This window comes from Egretta garzetta, unplaced genomic scaffold (assembly GCF_000687185.1).
Source record: "Egretta garzetta isolate BGI_Z169 unplaced genomic scaffold, ASM68718v1 scaffold511, whole genome shotgun sequence".
NCBI lineage: Eukaryota > Metazoa > Chordata > Aves > Pelecaniformes > Ardeidae > Egretta > Egretta garzetta.
Window position 1 is genome coordinate 63,788 of NW_009258554.1, and position 25,157 is coordinate 88,944.

The window sequence follows — 25,157 nt, forward strand, 5'->3', positions numbered from 1 at the left end:
ACTCCAGTGGGACAAGGAGACATTTTAGCTAAGAACACTCAATATTGCCCATAAAAATGGAACATTCGTTACCTCAAAGCAATGAAGACCTCAACATTTACCATATGTAATCCAAATAAAGACAACATTCAGAATATTTTTATTAAAAACAATTGTCTTGAATACAAATGGCCCAATTTACAATATGTTGGGTAGCTGCCGGATGTCGATAGAAAATGAACACATGCTGTAAATTCAGTGCTTGGTAATTAAGAAAATGTGCATGCTTCCCAAGTCTGCTTCTCTGTAGGTAGGACTAAAGGGCAACATTATGTCATTTCCCTTTGCGCAGGACTCCCTATTGACTTCCATAAAGAATTTGGCTTAAAAACTGATGACAGGGTACAGCCCAAGTTGAGGGAAGAACAACCAATAAATAAAGGAAGATGGGTTGGTGACGGAAAAGTCATTCCTAGTCACCAAGACATCTTACCAATATTTTCTTCCAGCACTATAATGAGGACGGGACAGATGATCTCTGCTCTCAGTTATACCAATCCCTTAAATCCAGAGTAATTGCTAAACATGCACAACCACTGAAAACAGGATTCAGACTGAAATGAGTGAAAGCAAACCTTAAAACACTGAATGCAACATAACAAGGAACAGCTATGAAGGTATGACACAGCCTGCTAAATGGGTCCTATGAGTTTTACTGGGGGCCAACCCGTTCCTCTGAGATCTATCCTGCTGCAAAAAATATTCATTAATAATTGTTTCTGTTTCAGAATTCTTCTGTTATCAGCAAGCATTGACAAGAGTTTAAAAGCTTTCATCAACCAAACTGCATGTTTTGTCATATTTGCTCAACTTCTGTGCATTTATGCCTTCATCTCCTCAAAGCAAGGTATTATATCCAGCAAAAACTTACAGCCAACAGACTGAGAAGTCACATTCCCTCCAAAGCCAGCATAACCACAAGCATGCAAGACCTATAATGATATCAAAGTCGGTACATCAGGATCTCATTGTAAGTATGATGTAAGCACAATAGGTGAAATCAGGATGGAGCCAGTGAAGCAACAGGGAAACAGATGAAGAAAGTTAGACTTTTAAGATGTGAGTCACCAAACCAACACCTTCAAGCGCTTCTCTTCTCAAACAGTGTCAGAGATGGTGACACACTTAAAGTCTTTCATTGTCTTCATGGTTAATTAAGTACTGTATTAGTCCATCTGACAATAATCAGTAAATGAAAAATTAGATTAGACCCATTGAATATCCCTAAACATTTCTGGTTTGCCTTCTTCATTCAATTTATGTATACCCTGCACATATATTCAGGACTGACAAAACATAATGAGATTTTCATTACTTAGTAGGGGGCTTTCTCGTATTAAATTAATCATTGATATATTCCTTCTCTTTAGAATATTGAGATGACTCATCCATTCCATGAAAAAGTTTGGTCAGAAATAAGACAATAGCCCTGAAGGAACTTATGCAACCCTCCAGTATAAAAAGGTGATTACATGCTAACGAGAGAAAAGACTCACTAGCTTGTACAAGAAAGGAAGGGGTGAAAAAAAAAATCAAAACTTTTGCTTAAACAAATTAATCTTGTGGCATTCCAGTACAGACAAACCCCTCCAGCCATCATAACTCAGTGGTCTGAAAAGGTCATTAGTACTCTATGCCATTTTGTTGGAAGAATGAAAAGCCAAATTCATGGGCAAGACATGAAAATTTGCCCTTGGTATTGCTGTGGGATGACCTGAACCCTGAAGCCTTACTAAGGAGTTTATTAGGAGCATTTTTTGCAAAATACCAGCCTAGCACATGCACATATATTCTGTACGTGGCATTCACAACTCCATTCTGCAGCCACAGCGAGCACAGCAATAGCATCAATACAAAATACACAGCACTTAACTCTCTGCTTTTCCCCCCTCTTTCTACATTTCCCTACCCAACTATTTCTTTCTCCTCCTTCTCAGAGCAGGCTGAATATGTGGCACCAGACACATGATGCCTGTGCTCAGAAAGTAAGCTGCAGTGGGAAGCACTTTGTTATCCGTGTCACTGACCTTCAGAGGAATACCCCACTGTGCAAGCTGGACCATAAAAGGAATCCATGTGTAGCCAGTGTTTAGAAAAGCCATCTCCTTGTCTTTCCCAGCTATGGCGCTGCCTTATTAAGACACTGAAGTAAGAACCGCTGGAGAATCTCAGGAATGTTCTGAGCAACGGCGCCCAGAAAAAGCTGTCATTTTGTATGGGCTGAAGATGAACTTGAAAAAGCTGTGAGGACTGTTCAGCTTAGCAGTTGCAGGCTAGTAAAAGAAACCTATTCCGAAGAAACTACAGCCATGCTATTTCTGTGGAAATACACTTTTTTTTTCCTTTCAATCCACTTATAAAAATTTTCTGCATGGGGAAAAGGTAGAAAACCAGACTGGATATTTAGAACTTCACCTCGAGGGATGGCATGATGTGCCATATGAATGCAATGGTATAATCACCTCATGAGGGGACATAAGGACAAAAATAATCTGTATATGGATAGTCAGAAGGGCTTTCCTCTCCAGTCTCCACTGTGCACTGGTCCTCTCACAAGATAAGCACTAAGTGGGAGGAGTGGATACAGTCTTTTGTGGTCATTGACTTTCTAACTGTAAGCATTTTTGTGAACATGTGATAGATAGTTTTTGCTAAAAATTTTTTGAATTCACATGAAGGCCACGAACAAATTTATGAGGAATTTTTTTCTTTCCACCAAAAAGTCCACTTCACTATGAGATATTTATACCACCTCCTTCCTTTTCTCTGTTCAAAAATACAGATGGAAAAAGTTTTATTCTTTATATCAAGGAGGCATTCTGCTCTGCGGTCAACTTCACCCCTGTGTCTTTCTCACCTCTGTATTATAACAACGCCTTTCAGAAATGCCCAGGATTGAGACACAGAGTATCTGATTTTCTCCTTTTCACTAGATGGCTGGCAATTTTATAAACTAAACGAGCTTCCTCCTGTAAGCACTGTCTGCTTGCTTAAGTCAGAAATTTGCTCAACAAACACACACACCCCCCCAAACCAAAAAGACATATTTCTGAAAATTAAGCTATTATACATGGGAACCCCTCTTGTGGTAAGAAGCTGTATGTCTTGTGAACATGTGTATATGTTCTCAGTCACTCCTGCAGTGCTTTTCTCCCTTTAAAAGTGATGTTGCTCAGACTTTTCTTTCTAGTCTTTTTCTCTGTTCATCTTTGCAGGATACTCCTTTGAAACAGCTAGCTACAATAGTCCAAGCTATTTCAGAAATCCAGCTGCCAGAACCAGGAATAGCTGTAGTCATTTGCTGACTCCACAGTGGCTTGCGGCAAGGTGCTTGAGCTCTTCTTTTCTTGATGTGTGGTCAGTAGCAGTAGGTGGATGTGCGTAACATCTGATTCAGCCATCTAATACCAGCCTTCCCCTGATCTGTACCTGACCTCATACAACATGGTAACATGAAGGGGTTGGATGGAGGTCAGTGTCTGAGCTTCCCTGTCTATAATTACCTGTGCCACCCAACTCTCCACAGAGCCCCATTAAGAGAAGAAACAAGCAGCTGTGAGAAGAGGCAGGATTTGCATGGAAAATGAAGATCAACAGATTCCTCATCTAGGAGTCCAGCACCAATGCACCTCATCACAGTGAAAAAAACCTTGTCTGTACACAGAAGTTGCAGAAGTTTACCTCACACCTGGTTTCAAACCAAGTGCATTAAATCTATGCAAACCTCCCCAACTCCCAACATCCAAACATAGGTGGGCTTACCCTCCCACACTGTTTAACAATAAAAGACCTCCCTTGCAAGATGCTCAGCTGACAAGCAGTAAACCAAGTCATGGTAATTTGGTTACTGTCCAGCATGTGCACTTAATTCACTTAAAAGTTTACCATGACATATATCAGATTTAAATCATACAAAGAGGGCTCACAAAGAAGGGAGCACTTGTTCAGGTGAACCAGTTTAAACACCAGTAGACAAGATGTTGTCTCATGCTGGTGGAAGAGCGAAGTACTAGTATGGGGAAGTAACTTAGAACCTTTGAAGAAGCCCTGCTTTTGAGTGCCAATTTTCAGCACCTCTCTTTTGGCCTCAGCACAAGAACACCATTTGCCTAGAAGATAACCTCTTGCTAGAGCAGTCCTTGTTGTTGGCTTAAATGATGTCCACACTGAAAATGGGTCATGAGCTACCTTAAAAGAAACCAAAGCACATTTTCAGCAAATGTCAGAGAAAAAAAAAACCACCAAACAAAAAAACCTCAAACAAACAAACAACTAAAATATTTTTTTAAAAAACCCAAAAAGACAGTCACAACTAGCTGTTGAGTTACAGCCTTCCCTTGATTTTCTACATCAGCATAACAAACTTGCTGGCCTTTTCTCAACAGACTATCCAGCAAGGACTATTAATAAGCAAGTTTATTTAGTCCAACCAACAGGTTTTGACATAAAGGGAATAAAAACAACATCTATTTACATTTTCTGAATGTCAACCAAGATGACGCTAACCTTTAACTGCCAAATACACGACCCACTGGTTTATAATTTCCAATAAATGAAAAGAGAAGCATCCTGCTTACTTTTCCACTTCCCATCACCCTCGCTGCTCCCCGGGAAGAGAAGAGCTCAGCTGCAAGACTGACACAACTACTGCTCCTTCTAATGTGTAGCCATATCACTTCTATTAACCTGACCCTCTGGTCACACTGCATGCCAGCATCCCCAGGGACTTGGCTGTCACCAGACTTCTTTTCTAAGGATCAATCACCCACTAAACTCATTTCTGGGCAGGAATATTTCTTGGGCAGGAATATTTCTTCAGCTGTGTGCTGATGAATTAAGTTACCCAAGAAGCACAGGCACCTGATAACTCCCTCCATGCTGTGAAAGACCTGGATCACACAAGGACAATCTGCTGGCACGGAGGATTTTCTTTGTTTAGAGCGAGCTAATAAGTAGGTTATGATGAGAGAAATAAAGCTGCTTATAAACATTTATCTTCAGTAATTAAAGCTTTGTTTAAAGGCACAAAGCCAAAAACGCAGGAGCTAATTGACCAAATGAGATGCTTCTGCAAGTGGAAATCACTTTGGAGTTTCATTTCCAAATCACATTTTTCCTCTATAGTTCTTTGAACTGAGCTGTGTAAGAATAACTTTGCCCAGGCTGCCAGCAATCTGATAGTGTTTACATGCTATGCTTACTCATGTGTAAAACTTTAAAACTTGTTAGGATTTGACTTCATTTAATCTATTACCCCTGCAAACAAATTGGCCTCGGCTTTTTAAAGGGAAATCTAATCTTCTGATTATCTGGTTTAATTTCAGATATTAGATCATAAAGATGTTAATAAAATGCAAACTCACTCTGAGAAGCAGATGCTCCTAAAAATCCACTGGCTAAACTCGTTTTCATGTCATTCTTTAAAGAGTCTCACAGTAGGGCAATAACAGCAGTTTCTATCATGGCTAATAACTTTTACCACTCTGAGCCCAGAATGCCCTGAAGAATAGTGACACAATTAAGCAACAAGTTCAACAATGGTCTTATTCACTAAAAAGAAGCCATTGCTGTGTAATAACCAAGAGATCGTACCCACCCAAGTCTGGAAATTTGCTTTTATTTACTCTCTTCTGTTTAGAGCAAAAGAGCAAATTCACCACCACCAATGCTCTCTTTCAGCAGCAGCCTCTACTCAACACCTCCTCCAGACTCAGTATTGTGTCACCACGTGTGCGAGGCAGTTCACACCTCAGCAGCTGGGCTCAGGACCTCCCAAGCCCAAGTCCAGCCCCAGATGCTCTATCCATAAGTAGCTGCTCAGCCTCTGGGGCCAGGGTGCGGGTGCTGTGGCAGGGAGGGAGGCAGCACAGGGCAGCCCTGCTCGCTTTGCCCCCACCTTCCCTCTTAGGCAACAGCAAGGAGGGCTGCACTAGCAATTAAACAGCGTGGCAGGGGCTGTGGGAAGTAACCCACTGTCTGAGCAGCACTTGATGACCCTCTGCCCAAAAAAGCATCAAGACCCCATATGGCCCATCTTAGTGGGCAGGCTGGACCACCAGCATGTCTGCCATCAGCCACCTGCAACAAGCACATGCAGGCTACAGAATATATTATTGCAGGTGGGTATACCAATGCACAATGTATTTGCCTGAAAAAAATTTTTGAACATTTTTAAGATACAGGGATATTGAACCATCAACTTCTTTTCTATGGGAACAAAGCAGCATTCCTTTTGCTTTTCTTTAAACTTAAATGAAATTTGTTGGGGAGCATTACTATTTATAATAAGGCCTTTTTTAATCAAGAGACGAAGGGTTAATATAGACTTTTCAGCCAACTCATTTTTAAGCATATACACTTCTGTGATGAGGTACGTGCATATGCATAATCCTATGGCCTGAGAAGGCTTTATACGATGAACTAAATTAACCTGCCTCTTGTGCTAGTTGTGGATATCAGGTGTGTGGGAAGTGACCAAGCAGCTGAGAGCTCCATCATATACTTACTGTCTAGAAAGAAACACAGATCAACTGTTTTTCTTTATGAAGAAAGTCTGGGTTAGGAACATAATAAGGCTTTGCAATGGTTCATGCAGGTTTTTCTGACACTGGCTGTCCAGATCAATGAAGATGGGGGATTGCCCTGCCTAAGAAAGAGTCTGACAAAAGATGACCCAGGGGCCAAGAACTGAACCTCCTTTATTCTGGGTTGCTTTAGGACAGTGTCTTTGGTCTCTGACATACTGAGTTAACTGAAGGTAACCTACATGAGGGGCTGATGTAATCCTTGCCAAGGGACAGAAAATGCTGCTGGGGAAACCGAGGTGCCGTGTCTGCCTCCAAGGGACATACATACTTGTAGTCAGAGGCACCACGCTGCTCCGTGGTGGCTGGTACAGGAAGTTTGAAGGCTCTGTGCCCTCACAAACCTTAGGCCAATCTTCAGTTAATGCAGCTTTTTGCATTTCAAGTTTCTGAAGTCTCTTGCATTAGAAAACTCTGATGGCAGATAGGATTTACACTGTTTGAATGTACAGTGACAGATGCACAGAGCTGAAAGATGCACAGAGCTGAAAGAGTGCTGCAGGCTACCCTAGGTTAGTTGACTGCATGCTGTCAATTTGCACATAAGGTATTAATGAGATGTTATTTTTCAAGATGAATGTGACAGGACAGCCATTGACACTTGTTTGTACTATACCAGCTACATTCCTTCAGCCTCATGATTTTCTTTGTGCAGTGCCTGTACTTCAGTCTAATTCTGAAAATCATGACAAAATACCATGTTGTATTACTCCTCATACGGTGCCCTTTTAAATAGGCATGCTAAAATTGTCAGTAACAAGCACCAAAAGCTGTGCCTCAATGCCTATATTTATTAGGCATTTAAATAAGATCCAGTTCATCAAGGACTTCAGTCTAGTTAAAGCTAATAAAAATACAGTAGGAAAGAGAAGGGCCCTTTAGCAGTAGGTGGGTTGCCTGGTTATAGGCTTGGAGGGGTTGCTTTTCACCCAAGAATTTCCCAAACTCCTTGGTGCTTCCAAAGCAAACCTGCCACTCTGTTGAAAGAGGTGAAAGACGGGGCATTTTGCCAGCTGTCTGGGTGCTGCATTTGGGCTGTCCTCCTAAAAACTTGGCTGGTAAAGTAGATGTAGAACAGAGATTTCAGAATGATCTTAACATACATGTGGGATTAGTATCTGAAATACTAAGGAGCTGATTTTGTTGTCTGCCTAGGAATTGCAGTGGGGTTACCTCAGTAAAGTTTATGTTCTGTACGTCTAGCTATTTGGAAGAACAAAAGCTTCTTTTATAAAACACTTCTCCATAAGGACTTTAAAGAAAATATAATCTGCAAAACACACAATGGCTGTAAAATTAAGTGGTGGGTTCTACTCAGCTTTGGATATGTTTGGTTATTTCCTCCAGGGCATCTGAAATGCTACAATAACAAAAATTTGTCTAGTATCCACCCTCATTCGAGAGCGACAGCAGTAGGGCATGCTTTAATGAGCCACTGGGTCATCCTTTTCTGTCTGGGTTAGGAATGAGCTCAGAGAACTACAGGAACAGCAATCGATGCAATGTGAAGGGCCAAACTCACCTCGACAATCCAAATATGTCCTGTCAGTCCTGGAATTCAAGGTAGCTGTGAAGACAGGTTAACAGCTGGAACACTTTGCCTCAATTTGTTCTCAACCCTCACACACTTCTAATCTCATTTATTCATTGTCTTAATATTTAACTCCTGGGCAGAAGATGTCATGTCTCAGCTCTACCAGAAGGTATTTTATGGAAAGACAGGCAGAACCCTCCAAGTATTTGGAACTTCAGGATATACAAAGTTCATGGAGAGATAAAGCCACCATGGCTTTTGTTTTAGTAGCAAAAGAGGCTTGGACTAGACAAGGGCACAGCCCTCAAGAGGCCGAACATTTTTCAAAGTTCTGTTCTGAAATAAATAATGAACATTGGGAAATAACATTAGGCATATGCAGCCAGCTTCTCTTATGTTTAAACATGCACTCCTTGAAAACTTTTGTTAAGATCATATTCTTCATTCCATTACACAAGCCTGAATCGAAGTATGGTCTCTGAAAACTCATAACAAAAATGTAACCAGGCATTTGGGAACAAGATGTGGGCAAATCCCAGTGTTGCAAGAAGTAGGGGATATTTAAAAAGGAACCATCTGTGTTCATTCTAAACTCTCAACACTGTTTAACATTTGTCACTAAGGTACACTTTACCCCAGAGATAACTCCATTTCAGGAATGAGAAACAGTTTCAAAAGCTATTTGTGGCCATTCAATGTTGATCCAACATGAACACTCACTTGCCCTCACTGTCCTGGACAGGAGAATGGAAACTCTGCACTTTCTGTGGCTGACAAGGCTGACCTTTCCTTGCTCTCCAGAAGCATTAAGATGCCGTGGCAACAAATGTGTCCTGTCTTACCTGCCCAGAAGATAAGCAACATGCTTCTCATTAAGTCCTGCAAAGATGTACCTGTCTGATCCTGGTGGTTCTACCTTCTTAACTTGGTGAATCAGCCCTTTGTATGTTTACCTGAGCTACACCAGTCTCAACAGGAGCACCAGAACAGTAAAAGGCATATTAAATGCAAGGTCTGGGCTGACATTCACTTGACTTCTTTTTCAGTTGTGCCAAGATAAATTTTGGGATTAACCATGTGTCCTCTTTTAACTGGAGTTGCATTGAGCAAGTTACCACCTCAAGAGACTTTCAGCCTGCTGCAGGCTGCTGCCATCCCTGACCTGCAAGCTGGGTTATTTCTATGACCATTCCACAACCTATGAACATGAATCACACTGCCTTATAAAACTGTTTAAATGACAGGCTGGAGAGAGTTTGTGATTGAACTGTTGGATGCCTTTTGGATGCCTTTTTTTTAAAAAAAAAAAAAAAAAAGAATCTTTACCTACTGCAGTTAGTAATTAAAGCTATCAGGAACCATAAAGCTTAACGGCAGTGTTTTTCTGTATGCCCTACTCACACACCCTTTTAGGGTATATTTAGTAATTGGTCTGCAAGAAGATGAGCCCTTTAGTCAGGACAGTGTGGCCCCCTGACAGGAGATCCTACACAGCCTACAAAGTAGTATGGTGGTGGGTTTAGAGAGTCTTTTTAGTGACTTGTGATTTGATGCTAGATAGCTACTTCTCTCTTTGCTGTATTTTTACAACAGGATCACCAATACCTCTCCTTGCCCATGAAATGACCTGCAGTCCCTTAGGGAAGGGCATCATGCAGGGAAAGCTGTGATTCTGATTCAAAGTTAAGCTTCGGCTAAATGGAGACCAGTCTGACAGTGACCCTAAGACCTTCCTGAAGTCTGCAGTAGTGATGGTATGGCAATACAGCAAATTGGATCAGCTTCCTAGTATAATTTTTAAAACAGCCCCAACACCAAGGAGAGGTGAAAATACATTGCTGGGGCAATGGCAAGTCAGCCAGTTGTAAAATTGTGGCTTAAGTGCTGAACGGATTAACCTGAGAGCTGTTCTTTAGTAAGTTCAAGGGGCCAATTTTTGCTCTCAGTTATGCTGAAGTCAAGGAAGTAGGTCTATTGTCACTTCAAGAAGTATTTTGCCTCAATTTTTCACTGCAGCTGCATGCAGCTGTGACAGACCAAAGTGCATCAGCAAGATATTCACAAAGCACCACTCCTCCAGATACACAAACACAGGCTCTACCCAGCCCCAGGCTAAATTCTTCCAGTGTCAGTGACAACATCAAAATGACAAAACCTGATGGTTTTGTTCAGGAGAACATCTTTTACTGCCTAGGAAGAGGCACAAAGCAGCAGGTGGCATTTGTTTTTTCCCTTGTTGAAAGAAGTCAATCCCCTGTGCTTCAATTACGTATGGGATTTTTCTCATCAGTTAAGTGCAACCCATTTCTGTGACAGCCCCGATACTCCAGCACAGTATGTACCCTGTGGCTGGAAAGGCAAAGCGTTCGTCCAGCTCCTTCAAGGCTGCCACTGAGACTGTCTCATAAATCATCTGGCTGGAATAACTCAGGTAGGGCTTAATCCAAAACCCATTGAAATCAGTGGAAAACTTCCCCCTGACTTCAGCTAGCTCTGGACAGGGACCTCAGGGTTTTATACAACCACCATCCCAGGCGCAGAACTTCCTCCGCCTCTGAGGAGCAGGACAAAGCCTCAGCTTTGCCAAGGAGCAGTTAGAGACATAGCACCTCCCATCACCCAAATGGCTGGTAGTGTCCTATTTTCCCTGACCTCACACCTGATCAGTACACACCACAGGCAAAATCCTAGCAGACGGGCACACTTAACACTGCCATACTTGGTCCTGTGTTCCCCAGACTATGCCTGGAAAGCCTTGTTCCCCCGTGAAGTACAAGAGCTGCTGGGTCCCCACCAGCCTGAGCACATGTAATAAATCTGACCGCCTGGGAGAAAGCTGGACAAAGCCCCAGTTGCCTGCTGTTGGCCACATGTCCCTTAGACAGCTCTGCACTGCTACTCCAAACATGCTGATAGGCCTCCAGAGATCCCAGGCAAATAGAAAGAGCCAAAAATTCTGGCTGGACAAAGTTTCTGGGTTGGTGCAGCAACGCCATGTGAGGAATCCAGGACTTGTGGGATACCTTGAAATGATAAGAGCTTAAAATGACAAAAAAAACCACTAGCTTTCTGAGTTGGTGGCAATCTATATCTGAGTTGCCACAGCATGAACTACTAGCCAAAGCACATGGCCAGGGGTGAACTGCACTGCTGGTCTTTAAAAGACAAAGCCAGCCCCTCCTCAGGATCAGTCCTAAGCATATTAACCCAGAATGCCAGGTCTACACAGCATGCTGAACAATCATTTCCAACAGCTTTCTAGTGGGACCAAAAAAAAGAAAACCAAACAAAACACAAAGCCTAGCATCAGCCCCTCAAGGACTGAACTTGCACTAAGCATCTCCAAAGATTAGACATAAGTGGCTGGACCTTGGTGGCTCCAGCATGACAGATACTTGGGAATCTGACAGCACATGTATCCTGACCAGTCCTCACACAGCCTCCGGCCCCTGGGGAAGACACAATAAGGTCAAGTAGCTCCCTCTCGGGCATGTAGTACATGAGCCCATGCTGCTACAAGGCATCTTCACCCCTCGATCTCTCTTGGGCACAGGTGTCAGGCTGGGAAGACAAGCTTTCCCTATGCCTTTATCCCAGGAAAGGGCAAAATATGTCACTGCGGCTGGCTGAGCTACAAATACCGCTGTTTGATAAGGCTGCTTGCACTTCTGGGTTTACTGTTCAACTCAAAGAAACCTAAACAGTGTCTGGGAGACCTAGCAAACACGTTACAGCCTACACATAATCATCCATCTGTCCATCTCCCAGTGGAAATGCTTACAACCAGCAGTGGTTTCCCCATAGCAAGGCTACAGCCCACCCATGGGAGGGTTCAGGGAAATGCAGGTACCAGTGCTCAGAGTAGATGGAGTGCTTTTCAGCCTCCATGCCGCTCTTTAGGACCACACAATTCACTTAATAAAACCCCTGAAAGCATTCAGAGGGAGGTCTGGCAAGCAGATTGCTGTGGCTTAAGACCTGCACACAAACACATTGTAGTTGTATTTTTAAAGGTGAAGATGATCCCCAAATCCCTAAAAAAAATGAATTCACCAAAACCAATCCAGCTTGACATATTCACTTGTTAATAACTGCCCAAATGCTGCTGCCCGTAGCTCGACGCGAGTGGCGCAGTGCAACAGGGACGGACGCTCAGCTCCTCCCCGTCGTTGCCCCTGCTGGGGCAGGTTTTAGGAGGTCCCAGCTCCCAGAGTCACATCTAAACTTGAGAATCAGGCTCTGTTATTGTTAAGGCAAACCAAAAATAAAAAGGCCAGACTAAATTATTTTTAAGATCTCAAAATTTTTAGAGCAGTCTTGTGACTTTTAAGGGGTCTGACTCATGATACTTGGATGCTAGAAGTTGGCAGCAGCCGAGGGAGTACAGCGAGACTTCACGTACAGCAATTTATTGCTAAAAGCCTTCAAAATGTGTGGGAAAGGGCACGGAGTGCTTCTGCAGCGGTTCGGTAGAAAACAGGGACACGGGCCCAAGCCTTTCTCTTCCGGCTGGGCTGCCACCAAGCTTGCCTCCTCCACAAAGTTTACCACATAGAATTCCAGCAAAGCCCCCCCAGGCGTGGCAAAAACACTTTTCCCAAAAGCAGGCATGGGTGGGTGGGGAGGAAGCAGGTCCCCGTGTCAGTGGCCACCACTCCCTGGCCCAGCCATCTGGCTTCCCCACCACGCAGGGGCAGGGGCAGGTATCGCCATCAGCCCGCCGGGCTCCCCAGGGAGGCTTCCTTCACGGGACACCAGTGAGCGGCTGGACCAGAGCTGGGCCCATGTGTAAAACTGCAGACCACGTGGTAACCTATGGGTACACCTGAAGTCCTGGATTTCATCTTCCAGGCAGCGAGGGCAGAACCCCTTACGGCTGTTCACTGCTTCCGCAAACTGGCCATGCTACACGGCTGATGCCCAGCCCACCCCTCCGCACACCTGCATAAGAGCTTGGATGCCTTCATGGGGAAGTTCAAGAGGCATTTTTCAGTAGTAGAAAACACCTCCCAAGCTACACACCCCCCAGCATCCTCCACAGGCCACCCAGGGCCTCTATTAGCAACAAAACCCAAAGTCTCAGCCTTCCCTTAAAAAGATTTTTCTTAAAGCTGAAGTGCTCTAGAAGTCTATAAATACCATGATGTGCTATACCGTGCACAAGCACGGGCTTTGCAATCCCTCCCACGCTGCCCAATAAAAATGTGTTGCTCCAGGCCAGGGGGGAAACCTTTTGGAACAAGAAGGCAAGTTTAGTGCCACAACACATTTGCTCCTCTGCCTTTTGGGCAGCTCAGTAACCAGGTGACGGCTGCATTTTGCAAAGGGAGGCTGCTGCCTCTTTTCCCTTTGGCCACCACGCTTCATGTGAGTTTATTTATCTACAGGAAATGCTGCTGCTTTCCAGAGCTCATGGGTTCAGCTTATAGCCTGATGAGAGCTCACACACCCAGCTCTGCACAGCAACACTTCCTTTGGAAAGAAAGGCAGCTATTGCATCTCGTCTACGCGGGATTTCCCCCCCCCAGGTATCATCAACTTCCACCAGAGAGCCCTGCTTATGTAGCAGGGCCTTATTAAAAAGCTCAAAGCAGGAATCCAAAATATATTTGGTATTGCATCCTGCCAACTTCCATTTAAAACTGCTCTGAAAATGTATTTTCTCCTACAGCATTCAGAATCCAAAACACCATGGTTTTGTCAGCACATGGGAAAGACCAGAAATGAAAATGAAGTCCATATTCAAAAATTAAACTCAAAAATGAGAATAAAATGTGCTTAAACCTGAGTTCCATCTTTTTTAAATCACTGCAGTGTTAATAAACTAAACCGAATCTTTATATCAGAGAAGACGTTTCAAAAATAAATGGAGCCTCACTTTCTCCCTGCTTACTCCAGTATAAATAATGGGAAACTCCATTACAGCAAACAGAACTGTACAGGTGTAAAATGAGGTTAGTTAACAAAACGTCATTCCCAATATTTTCCTAATATTCTTCTTCTTTCATAAATTGACAGCATCGTACTCACATCAATTTCTGTTCTCATTTGCACCAAAGTGAATCTGTAACAATTGATAGCAAACACTGCCCTTGTTGCTCACATATAGTGGCTGTAAATGAATAAAAAGTGACAGGCAGTACAAATACAACAGCAATTGCACAGTCATGGCAGACAATTCGCAGATACGCCATACTACGTATACCAAGTGTATCTCAGCTTTCAATTGATATAATTTTACCCCATGTCTGAAAAGACAGACACAATCCTTTCTGCACAGCACTCACTTGCATGGCGTCTGAGCATGATTCTTCCTATCAATAATTTCACATAGCCACATTGTCCACTTTCACTGTTTACACATTTAGCCATACAACAAAATAACTAGAAGCCAGGGCATTTACAACAGCCTAAGGGAATTAGACACTAGACGCCCCTGCCTTCCAGCCTGTCTCACAATATTAACTAAAGCTATTTTATGGCACCTATCGATAAGCAAGGACTCTTTGGTTAGCTATAGCATACTTTGGAATTTAAGACAGAAATCCTCAAAGCCACTGCTAATCAAAGGCAAGCCACCAGCACCATTTTCCATGCAGAATACCTCACCTCTCTGCTTCAAGGCGCATTTCCTCACGCTTTTGCCTCCTGAGTTCTCTGCGGCGTTCAAAGTCATCCATGGTGGGTGTTCAAGTGTTCAGAGCTCCGGAAAGATCCAAATCTAAAAGGGAGATGACCACTTAGATCAGAGAGAAAACACAATGCATGCGTTTAACCAACTGAGTCCCTTCAGTTTTGTTTTGCTTTCTTAACTTCGCTGTAACTATTTTCTTTTTCCATCAAAAAATTTAACTTCCTCAGTATTGTTGAGATAAACAAGATTAATGAAATGCCTTGTAGGATAAACATAGCGAATGCCTGCATTTAGTTTCCTAGTTAAAATTAAATCAACATGCTTTAAGTAAGGACTGTATACATCTGCTAGCCGCAGACTAGCTATTTGTAGCATCACAGGTCTTTTCTACAAACAAAAGCAAGAATTCAGTAGGATTTTAACTTGAAGCTTCCAATTTTTACTGAAAGCAGTAAAAAAGCCACACGAGAGATTCCTTATTTTCTTTAGTTGCACAGATAATTAAGTCTTGCAAAAGTTAGTCCTTGTCTGTCTGTTCCCACCCCCTGCTTCAAAAAAAAGGGAAAAGAAAGGAGAATAAAGAGAAGAGAAAAAGAGAAAAGAAAGAAAAATAAGAGAAAAGGAAAAGAGAAAAGAGGAGAAAAGGAAAAAAGAAGAGAAAAGAAGAGAAAAGGAAAAGAGAAAAGAGAGGGAAAATAAGCTGCAGTTTTTGAATACCACCCAGGAGGAGCCAAACTATGTATAAATCCTGCTCAAAGAACCAAAAGTAACAATATTTTTTTTGTAGTTTAATCCCCGCATTTTCCCCATGCCCTACCTTCTTCTTTATGATTTAGTCCATGAAATATTTTTCCCCTTTACAGTTCTTCATATACAAAGCCTTTCCAGCCTTGGTTTATATCCCATCAAGCCGAGTATTACAGAATTCCCCTGCAGCCCCCAAACCAAAAATGACTACCAGAAAAGGGAAAGCTGTTCTCTTTTTGTCCCTGCTTTGTTTACAGAGCTGTCAGTGGTTAGTTAAACTCTGCCTGGAATCTGGCATTTAAGGCCTGCTCTAAGATTGCTTCCTGTGCAGGGCTGGAGGCCTCAGCTTCCTCTGCAATCCTAGCCTAGGCGCTGCACTCAGAGGATTTCAAGAAAAAAAAAAAAAAGTTTTCCAGCCCGTTAGTACAAGACCGGCCATTTACGCCACAGAGAAAGCCAATGTGCAGATGCAGGCTCAAATTTGCAAAGGTGGCTTATGAAGTGCTTGCAGTCTATGGGAAACAAAGCCAAGGTGCATTTGTAAATTATTTGAAGTGCTCTGTTTGCAGATGTAGATCTGTCTTGCGGCTTTATATTCCTGCCCGCTGGTGCAGCGTCCAAGTGCCCTCCCCACAAAACCACTGGCAACAGCAAAGCCTCTCATGACTTAAGGGAATCGTGGCTTTTTCTGCCCCCTTTTTTGGATTAAAACACTGCTGAGGGCAAGGGTTTTGTGAAGGTTACTTTATTAGTTTACTTTTCCTGGGGGTGTTTTTCTTTCTGATTTGTTCCTCGATTGGGGGATTTAAAATTTTGTTGTCATTGTTGTGACTTTCTTCGTGTTTGGCTGGCTGGGGCTGTTTTGTGGAGGTTCAAAAGGAAAGTTAATTTTGCAAATCTAACACTTATTTTACAATTGATGCTGATTTTTTTTAATGCACAATTAGGCAATATATATAAAAAGCAAGTTGTAACAAGACATCATTTCAAATCTTGTGTTTGTTTACTCTTACCACCATGTACCCCTTGAAGAACACAGAACAGCAAACCTGCCGTCTTCTCCTGAGAAGTGTTTCCATCTCAGCCTGCGTGGGCAGATAAATCTTGCCATAGTTCCTTTGCTAGAAGGCCCATGAGTTGCAGGACTGATGTGGTTCCCCCCGCCTGGGAGATGAGGATCAAAGGAGGAGCGGCACACTGAAGAGAACAAGCTCGAAGCAGCGTGCTGGGTTTCTGCACACAGAGGGCAGATGAGAGTGTCTGCAGGAGCTAAGACTGCACCAGGCAGCAGCATTTAGTCTGTGCAGTACAGTTACCACCAGGGATTTAAAATATAAAGGGCTGACTGTTAGGCTGACACCTGGTGTGCTAGAACAGAGAATCCCAAAGTTTTCTTCCCACTTTACCTCCCCAAAGCAGACATGCTTTGACATCTGATTTATTTGCACCTTCATCACTTCTTACCCAGCCAGGTACATCCCTCTCTCCACCTCTCCTGACACCTTCCCTCTCCCCAGCTCCAGGTTCTCTGCACCCACACTTCCCCCATCCCCTCTTCAAATGTCCCAGCCAACACCTCTAGCCCTTTCCCTTCCTACATTGTCCTTAGCACCACCTCTCACCTCCAAAAGCTCAAGCTCTCTTCCTCATGAGGAAAGTTGAGGAGGATAATAATAAACCACCCAGAACTATTTCTATTCTTCCTCCCCTCTTTCCTTCCCGGGAGCATAATGGAGATTGCACAGCAGGCATGAGAGAGTTCCCCGATGCAAAAATCTTTCTCCATCTACAGGGTGCTCTTCTGTTGTTTGATGAGGATCAGATTGATGGACATCTTGGGAGGATGTCTAGGGTTGATTAGAGTATAGCGTCTCCTCTCAAAGGACTGATGTTCAGCCACTTCATGTCATTCGGATGACTTGCAAGCCAAATGCCTTTTTCAAAACTGAGGAAGGCACTTGGGAAATGGAGGTCAGGTCAACAGTACGACCTTCAGATAGCAAAGCTATATCAGTGCAAGAAAATGAGTCATCAGCTAGAAAGTCCATTTGAAGAAGTCAACTATTCAGTACTGTTCACTATCTTCCCAAAAATGATTTATTATTTTTCAGCCTCTGAAAACTGCTAGGCAATAAATTCACCAATCCCTCAAAATGTTTCCTATTTCCACAAAAAGACAGCATAAAATCAGAGTTTCTTGGAGTGTTCTTACCTCTCGGAAGATTTGAAAATTGCTTTATTTATACATGAAGGTACCAATTATTGGAAGTATTTTCTACAAACCAGTTTTGGGAGCATGCACATTTTGATGCTTCTTTTTTTTAAAATGAAAACTTTCCATGAGTGAAAACAGCCTGGGTCAAAATGTAACAACACTTCACCCAGCTCCACTCCAGGGCCTGCCTTCAGAACCAAATCCAAAAATGTCTCTCTGTTTGACCTTCCCAGGTGTGCAAAGAAATTATATTTTTTTTTTTACTCTTTGATTGCATCTTCCTTTTTTTTTTCCTGTTACAGTTTTTTAATAATTTGGTGTCAGACCAAAAAAGTTTCATTTTTCTGAAAAGAGAAAAACAATCTCTAAAAGAAAAAAGTTCTTTCATTTTAAGTATAAAAATTTTGGTTTTCAAAGTACGATGGAAAATGTTTTGATACCTGGTTTTTTTCTCCAAATTATTTCCAGCTATGTTTTTCATCTAATTCAACCAGAATTCACCAATAAATTTTAAAGAAGCAAATATATATATATATTTAGCAAGTAGAAGTAGATGCCTGAAACTATTTGGCCAGTTCCATTCCCCCAACATGCACACGCATATGCAAATTACTCAAATAATGCCTACTCTTACACTGTGAAAAGGTACACCACAAAAATTATAATTTTGTTGCTTCTACCTCAAAACAAGATCCTCAGCATCTTTTCAACCTTTACAGAACTGAAATAGCACTGAAAGAATCTGAAGTGAACTCTCAGGAGTTTTCCACCAGACTCAGAAGAGGGACCAATGGAAGAATATTACAAAGATCTTTGACTTTGGGTTTTTTTTTTAAATATCTCTCAGAAACTACTGAAGATAATTCTTGTTAAGGACCTCAGATTTTCCACAGCCTCACATATAAGGGTCTTCTCAGGGTCCCTATCTCTTTTTAATCTGAGACTGAACCTCTGTGGGATCATGGGATGTCTGATGAACCCTGTGGTCTTTCTGAAGACATGCTAAGAAAGACTAAGAGAAGACAGATAAGCAAAGTATCTTACCTACAATATTAACCACATTACCCAAATCAGAATCACAGCAAAGTATGTGCCCTGCAAATACCATCTCCCTGCAAAAACACTCTTCATTTCAAAAGCAGTACCAGTCTCTCTCACTCTTTTTCATCTCTGCACTTCACTTAATGCCTTTGATCTTCAGTTGACTACGGTTTATTGCTAAAATTTGCTGAGTTTTTCATTGTCTTGCTAAAAGGTTCTTCCTTCAAGGACAGCCACATTGAATCCCTCCTGGTACAAAACACATGCATGCAAATCCCATTCCCCTTTATGCCTCTATCTTATAAGAGAGTTTAAAATTTTGTCTTCTTTCAGCTTTCACCAAGGTGGAAAAATCAGAACGCACAGTAATTGTAAATATATGACAAAATATTTTAACAGCAATTAATGGGAATCTGCTCTTTGGAAGCAAACAATAAATTGGCTTGATAGAAACACACACACAACCTCGTATCTGTATAATTCCAGTGTGGAGAGCAAATTAACCTCCTGCTCTGGCTCAAATTTAATACTGTCCTCACCCCATTCCCAGCACTGATTTCAGAGACAACTCGGCACCCAGGGGTCTTAAAAACAGATGAGCTAGACTGGTAGCAAGCAAGTGAAAATGCAAACTGCTACTCAGGTCTTTAACAAACAGAAATGTCTTTCTTTCAAGACCCACCAGTCACCTTTCCATTACACTGAATGAGCTCCCAGACTGCCATGTTTATGCTGAGCCTATGCACCAGCTTCAACCTAGTTGAGCCAAGAAACTTCAAGACAGAGCATATTCCCTAATATAGCACGGCTGTGTATTACACAGGGCTCTACGCCAGCCACATCTGGTGACAGCATTGTACAAGCACATGCCATCTTTCTTCCCTCCCAGTACAATGAGACAATTTCAGATTTCCTCTTGGTGACCTTCAGGCCCAAAGAGCCTGAAAGTCATGCCTGTTTCCTTAACATGGGATCACTCACTGCTCCAGTGTTTTGAATGCCCAGGGCAAGCATCACACAGACAACTACTAGGCAGATTGCAAGCTCTGATGACTGCCCATGCAAGAGAGCATGGATCAGAGCTCTCGCCAGACCCCCTTCTCAGCAGTTTGGCCTATTCTTCATAAGAATGAGGACAGAACACAGCTTCATTCACCTGAAGGTGAGCAAGGGGATTTAGCCTTTGATTTCTTTCTAACAAGAGAGATTTTCTGCTAAATTTCCTCTCTTATCTAGCTAAAGATATCTGCATGCACTGTGCACCATGTACCTTCCCTTCCTTCCTTAGCCCAGCAAGCCTCTGACACTGGTGTCTGAAGTGGGGTACCAGCACAGACCCATCCTGCGCTGCTGTAGGACCCCCAGTTCTGTGGGAGCTGATAGAAATTTTAGGACCTGCAGGAAGCACAGAAAAGAGCTAGAGTAGCGAAAAGGACAATACCATGTTTCTTCATGAAAGAAACCATGAGGAGGCAAATCCTGAGCAGGAACAGTGCAAAGAGAAACAGCTTCAGGGTTGCCAGGAGAACTCACAAGAAAGACCGTGAAGAACAACAAGGCCAATGAGATACCATGGCCCAGTGCCTAGCATTTGGGCTGAACCCAGCAACTGGGGATACTCCTCCTTGGTTCTAACTCTGATTTACTCTGTGACCTTAGGGACTAAGCCTTAGCCAATTCTGTGCCTCTTAGTCCTTATGTTATCTCCACCAATGGCAAATTCTTCTCACTGTGCACTTGCAGAAGGCTGAAGCGCAACCAGGCCCTGGGTTTGGTCCCAACCACTGGTTGTAACTGTAACATCAGTACTAAAAAAGCCATAGCCTACAAAAAGAAATGTCTGCTGCAGAGAAGGGCTGAACAAAGGTGATAAAGGGAGATTCTTTCTGAACCTTTCCTACAGAAGGGTAGTAAAAGGATGGCTTCCAAGTCCAACTACACAAAGGTTTTCTACATGCATGCAGCTGCACCACTGACTTCTGACCTGTCCTCACTGCAGGATCAGGTGGTAACACAAGACCTAAGTTATCGTCATTGGCCTCTTTTTTTTCTTTTAATACTCCCATGAAAAGGATCAAATGTCTCATTAAAGCTTGACATAAACTGAGACTGCAAGCAGCTGTGTGAGTTGCACCCCATTAATCCAAATGTATCATTTTCCTATCTGTCTCCCCTTCAGTTGTCACAAAGCCCTGGTGTGGAGGTGTGGACCTTTCAAATGTCAGGAAAGGACTGGTTCGTGAGAAGCACAAAGAATGTTTTGCTCCATCTGGCTACATGCCATAACATCCACTGTATCCCTAGGACTACCATTGCCCTTTCTTTCAACCTCCTCCACCTCAGAAGTGAAAACAGAACCTCTTAGTTTGCCCTTTTGCAGCTGAGCGCAACTCAGCAACCAACACTGATTGTCTAAGTGTGACTTGTTTAATCTGGCACCCATGAAATGCAGGTATGATAAACATTTTACTAAAATATCTGGGGGAATTAGTGTTCCTTAATCTATCTTCAGTCAAAACAAATAAATTTATTTTGTACAAAAATTTTTCAGAAAAGGTTTGGAAATTATTTTCCCCACTCCCCTTTTAATTCTGCATTAGAAGAATTCGGCATTCAGTGCTACGTAGATTCTTCAGAAATAGGCACAACTTCATTGAAGTCAAAAGGTGGAGTTCAATGGATTGATTTGTCCCTTGTCACACCTCATGCATGCTCCTTCTTTAATCTGAGATGCTGGATATCACTGGCAATCATACGTCACCAATAGTAAAGCTTACATTTTAAGAAGCTCTTCTTTCCTCTCTAAATTCATTTTTCATGTTCCTTTCATTTAAAATCATATCTGCAATTGTTACTGTAAACTTGTGCAAGTATTCATGTCAACTGCAGATAATGAACTCTTGCACATACATGTACACACACACAAACGCACATCAAGCAGCTTTATTCTTTCCCAAACAGAATAGCTCATTTGGGACCTAATGCAAAATAAATGTATTAGGTCATATGAAGACACAGTTTTATTCCAATCTAGCCTACACCTTGTTTCATCTGACCATGCTTCTTAGGACTTCCAAGGAAAATTCATCAATGGGAAACCAACTAAGTGCAGTTCACACTTAGCATCAGAAAATCAAACTTTGAAACCTCCAAGTCCCATTTTCTGTTCTCAGAGCATTTCACTTCCATCTACATGTGTATGTCCAAACCACTGACTCTATGAGAAGGAGGCAGAGAATTACCTAGCATTTTGACAAGGAAGTCAAAAACCCCATCTGTTAAAATCTCTGCTTGTGGCATGAGGTATGTTTTCCATCTTCTCTTTCACAGGAGTAAGAAAAGCCCACATACATTGGTGGGGCATTTTTAAACCTATTAGTTAACAAGTCTGTGGCACCCTGAGCAAATCTTTGTAGTGATTAAGTAGAACAGAGATTCCCCATTGGCGCTCTGCAGACTACTGATGGCCCACAGGACCACACCGTGGCCCAGGCCCTTGATTCAGTTAGGTGCTGAACAGGTTTCACCTACCCTGTCTACAGCATAGGTTACCACAGTGAGTGCCACACATGTCCTTGCAGGTGCCAGGCCCTGTGTCAGCTCCTGCTGCTGCAGCATGAACCACATGGAAGTGTCAACACGGAACTTTTTATAGGACATTGTCCCTGCCACAGAGTTCACTGCTTGGGCCTGCAACTAAAAGCTCCATGGCTTTAGATACCTGTTTGCCTCCATCTCTCATATCCATGATCTAATTCAGCATGGGGGAAGGAGCATTACAGAGCTGCACCATCCCAGAGGTGTTAGCAAACATCCAGTGCACTGCTGCTAACACCGCAATAAACTTCTAAGCATGCAGCGGTAAGACCTATCATCTCAGAGGCAGTCAGTTGCAATGGAAAGTCCCCATTTGTCTTCATTCCCTCAGGCAGGCTGAGTGCGGGTATGCCATTTCCACTCTTCCCACTTCCTTCCTCATCTTTCTCCTACTGCACATTGACATAAGGGCCAGGCAGAGCTTTCTCTTGACATTTGGATTTGCATATACTGGTCCCACCCCTGATCTCAGTGACGTTTGTCTATCATTTCCCATTAGCAGACAAAGGAAGAAACGAGACATAGCTGGAAGCTGCTGGCACAGCCACTGGTTCTCATGTTAGAAGGATTGACCCTTGACTCTCCCCTTCAAGCATCCTCTGAAGTATTTCAAATATGTTGTCCCCAAAGATGAGAAGATACTAAAATATTATTCATATACAGGCTAGGGTTGAAATCCTGGTCCTGTTGGAATCCCTGGCAGACTTCCCAGAGACTTCAATCAGGACTGGATTCCAGCCTCACAGGTCAAATTCATCTAATACGAAAGAGCAGTGAGCTTACCCTGCCTGCCAGAAACTGGTGTGATCTCAGATTATGCCAATACAGGCTACTTCATCCCTTCATACCTTTGTGCACACACACCTAGAAGCATAATTTCTTTTACTCTTGCAAAACTTACTTGTGGGAAACAAATTATTTTTACTCGTATCATTATCACTGAGGAAATACTTAGCCTTTGCTGCAAGTACAAAGGGCAGCTGAAAACTGCATTGCCCTTTACTACTGTTTAATCATAAGTGAAGATATCCCAGGTAATGACATTGAGGGCCCCATCTCGAAGGACAAAACACACTGAAATTGAGGGGATTTTATAGTCCACAAAACAGTTTGTAAAAGTGCTCAGTCCCAAAATGAGCTCTGACTTGCGCTCACTTTTTCTCTGCATGCTTTCAAACACTGGGAAGCAGGCTCATGGGTTATCATTCACTAGTTACCCTTGTCTTTTATCTGCTTCTACCAGCAAAGACCTTCAGCTTCATCATGTTAATCTAATCACAAGAATGCCCACATCGTGCATAAAGCCCTCCTGCACGCTTTCTTGCAAATCTGTGGCCTGACTGCTGAAACTCATGGCAATGTCCTGGCTGTTGGCTAGCTTCATCTCTCACTGAAATCGCTAAGAGCAGAAAACGAGTGCCCATGCTAACACCTTCCAGTCAGGAGCTATTTGTTTCTTAACAATAGGAACAGACAAGCATCACTAAAAAAACAGGTTCAGTCCAGCTCAGGTGACCAAGCCATATTAAAGAGGAGAACGCATTTCCTCTTGCCCTATAAATGGCAATGCCAATTCTCCCATTGATCTCTACTAGAAATAAAGTCAGAGCATGGGAAAGAACATCATGCACAGGCAGAAGCAGCTGCCACAACTATGGAAAAGCCAGTCTTCAGTTTCCGGCCTACACAAATAAAACTGTCACGTCGTATCCAATCAATTTGTGCCTCTAAAGGTATAAGGAAAAGAAAAATCCCTTGTTCTTGTCAATGCTCTCTCATCTGACTTCACATCTCCTGGAGAGACAGCCTCACGCTAGCCCAGCTGGCAGATGCCACAGATGCACTGCGTGCCCTGACCCTATGTGCTGCCTCCTCTCTGGGGGAAATAGTGTGGCTGCAAGCATGCCCAGAGGAGCGTAGTGACATCAGGACAGACGTGTAGTGATATAAGTGTCAGCCAGGACAGCAGCCATCTGGGAGAGGTGCAGGGCCTGACCTTGAACTGGAGCTAGGTACAGTGGAGGTGCAGCTGGGGACAGAAGTTCCCACAGGATCTGGTGACCATGGACTGAGTGTTAATCACCGTGATGCTGTTAGCCCCTTCTCCATGTGCAAAGCCACAATGAGCCCACGTGGCGAAGTACCACTACAGCAGTGTGAACCAGAACAAGCCACAGGAGCAGAAAGAATGTTGGGGGCTCTTGCCTGGTGGAGATAGTCGCCCGATGATGCAGGCAGGAGTGACACAAGACAGGGCGGTCTGCCGTCCATCGAGACAAGCAGAGGCTCACACTGGGAGCAGCAGTCATAGCCCTGGAAATAGGCAGTGGGTCTGGGCTAGGAACAGGGCAGGCATCATCCAGGGAAGATGTTGCTTTGTCCAAGTGCAGGAGCACTTCTTCTGCACCAGAACTGGTAAGGAAGCCAGCGGTAGCAGTGCAGCTCTCCATATCTGCCTCTCCGCTAGAGAGAAGGATTTCCCCCTCCAGGCAAGGCGCTGATCAGAGATGGGAAGTATCTGCCTCTCTGCCTCCCTGACTTCTGCTACTCTGCTCCCATCCCACTTGTTTGGTGCTCCCCTCTTGTCCTACCCTTGCACCACCCCTGCTGACCTTCACGCTCACATTCAACATTTCAACAATATGTTGCATGAACTTATTTGTGTCCAAGTACATTTTATGAATGTTTTAGCACTCTATTCACACACATTCTCTGCATCTCTCAGGTCTTGAATTAAGCAGCTAAGGTAATGCCGTTAAAAATAAT

The 25,157-nt window shown here is 43.1% G+C and overlaps 1 protein-coding gene across 5 annotated transcripts in view; it reads right to left on the reverse strand.

Annotated features, from left to right (window-relative positions):
• Positions 1–25,157, reverse strand: part of LOC104134387 (caldesmon-like) — a 200,711-nt gene that overhangs the window by 59,961 nt on the left and 115,593 nt on the right. For all 5 annotated transcript variants that reach the window (XM_035903381.1, XM_035903382.1, XM_035903379.1 and 2 more), the window contains one exon: positions 14,767–14,878. In XM_035903381.1, coding sequence (XP_035759274.1) covers positions 14,767–14,837 — 71 coding nt within the window. In that variant the 5' untranslated portion in view covers positions 14,838–14,878. The remainder of the gene's footprint in view (positions 1–14,766; positions 14,879–25,157) is intronic.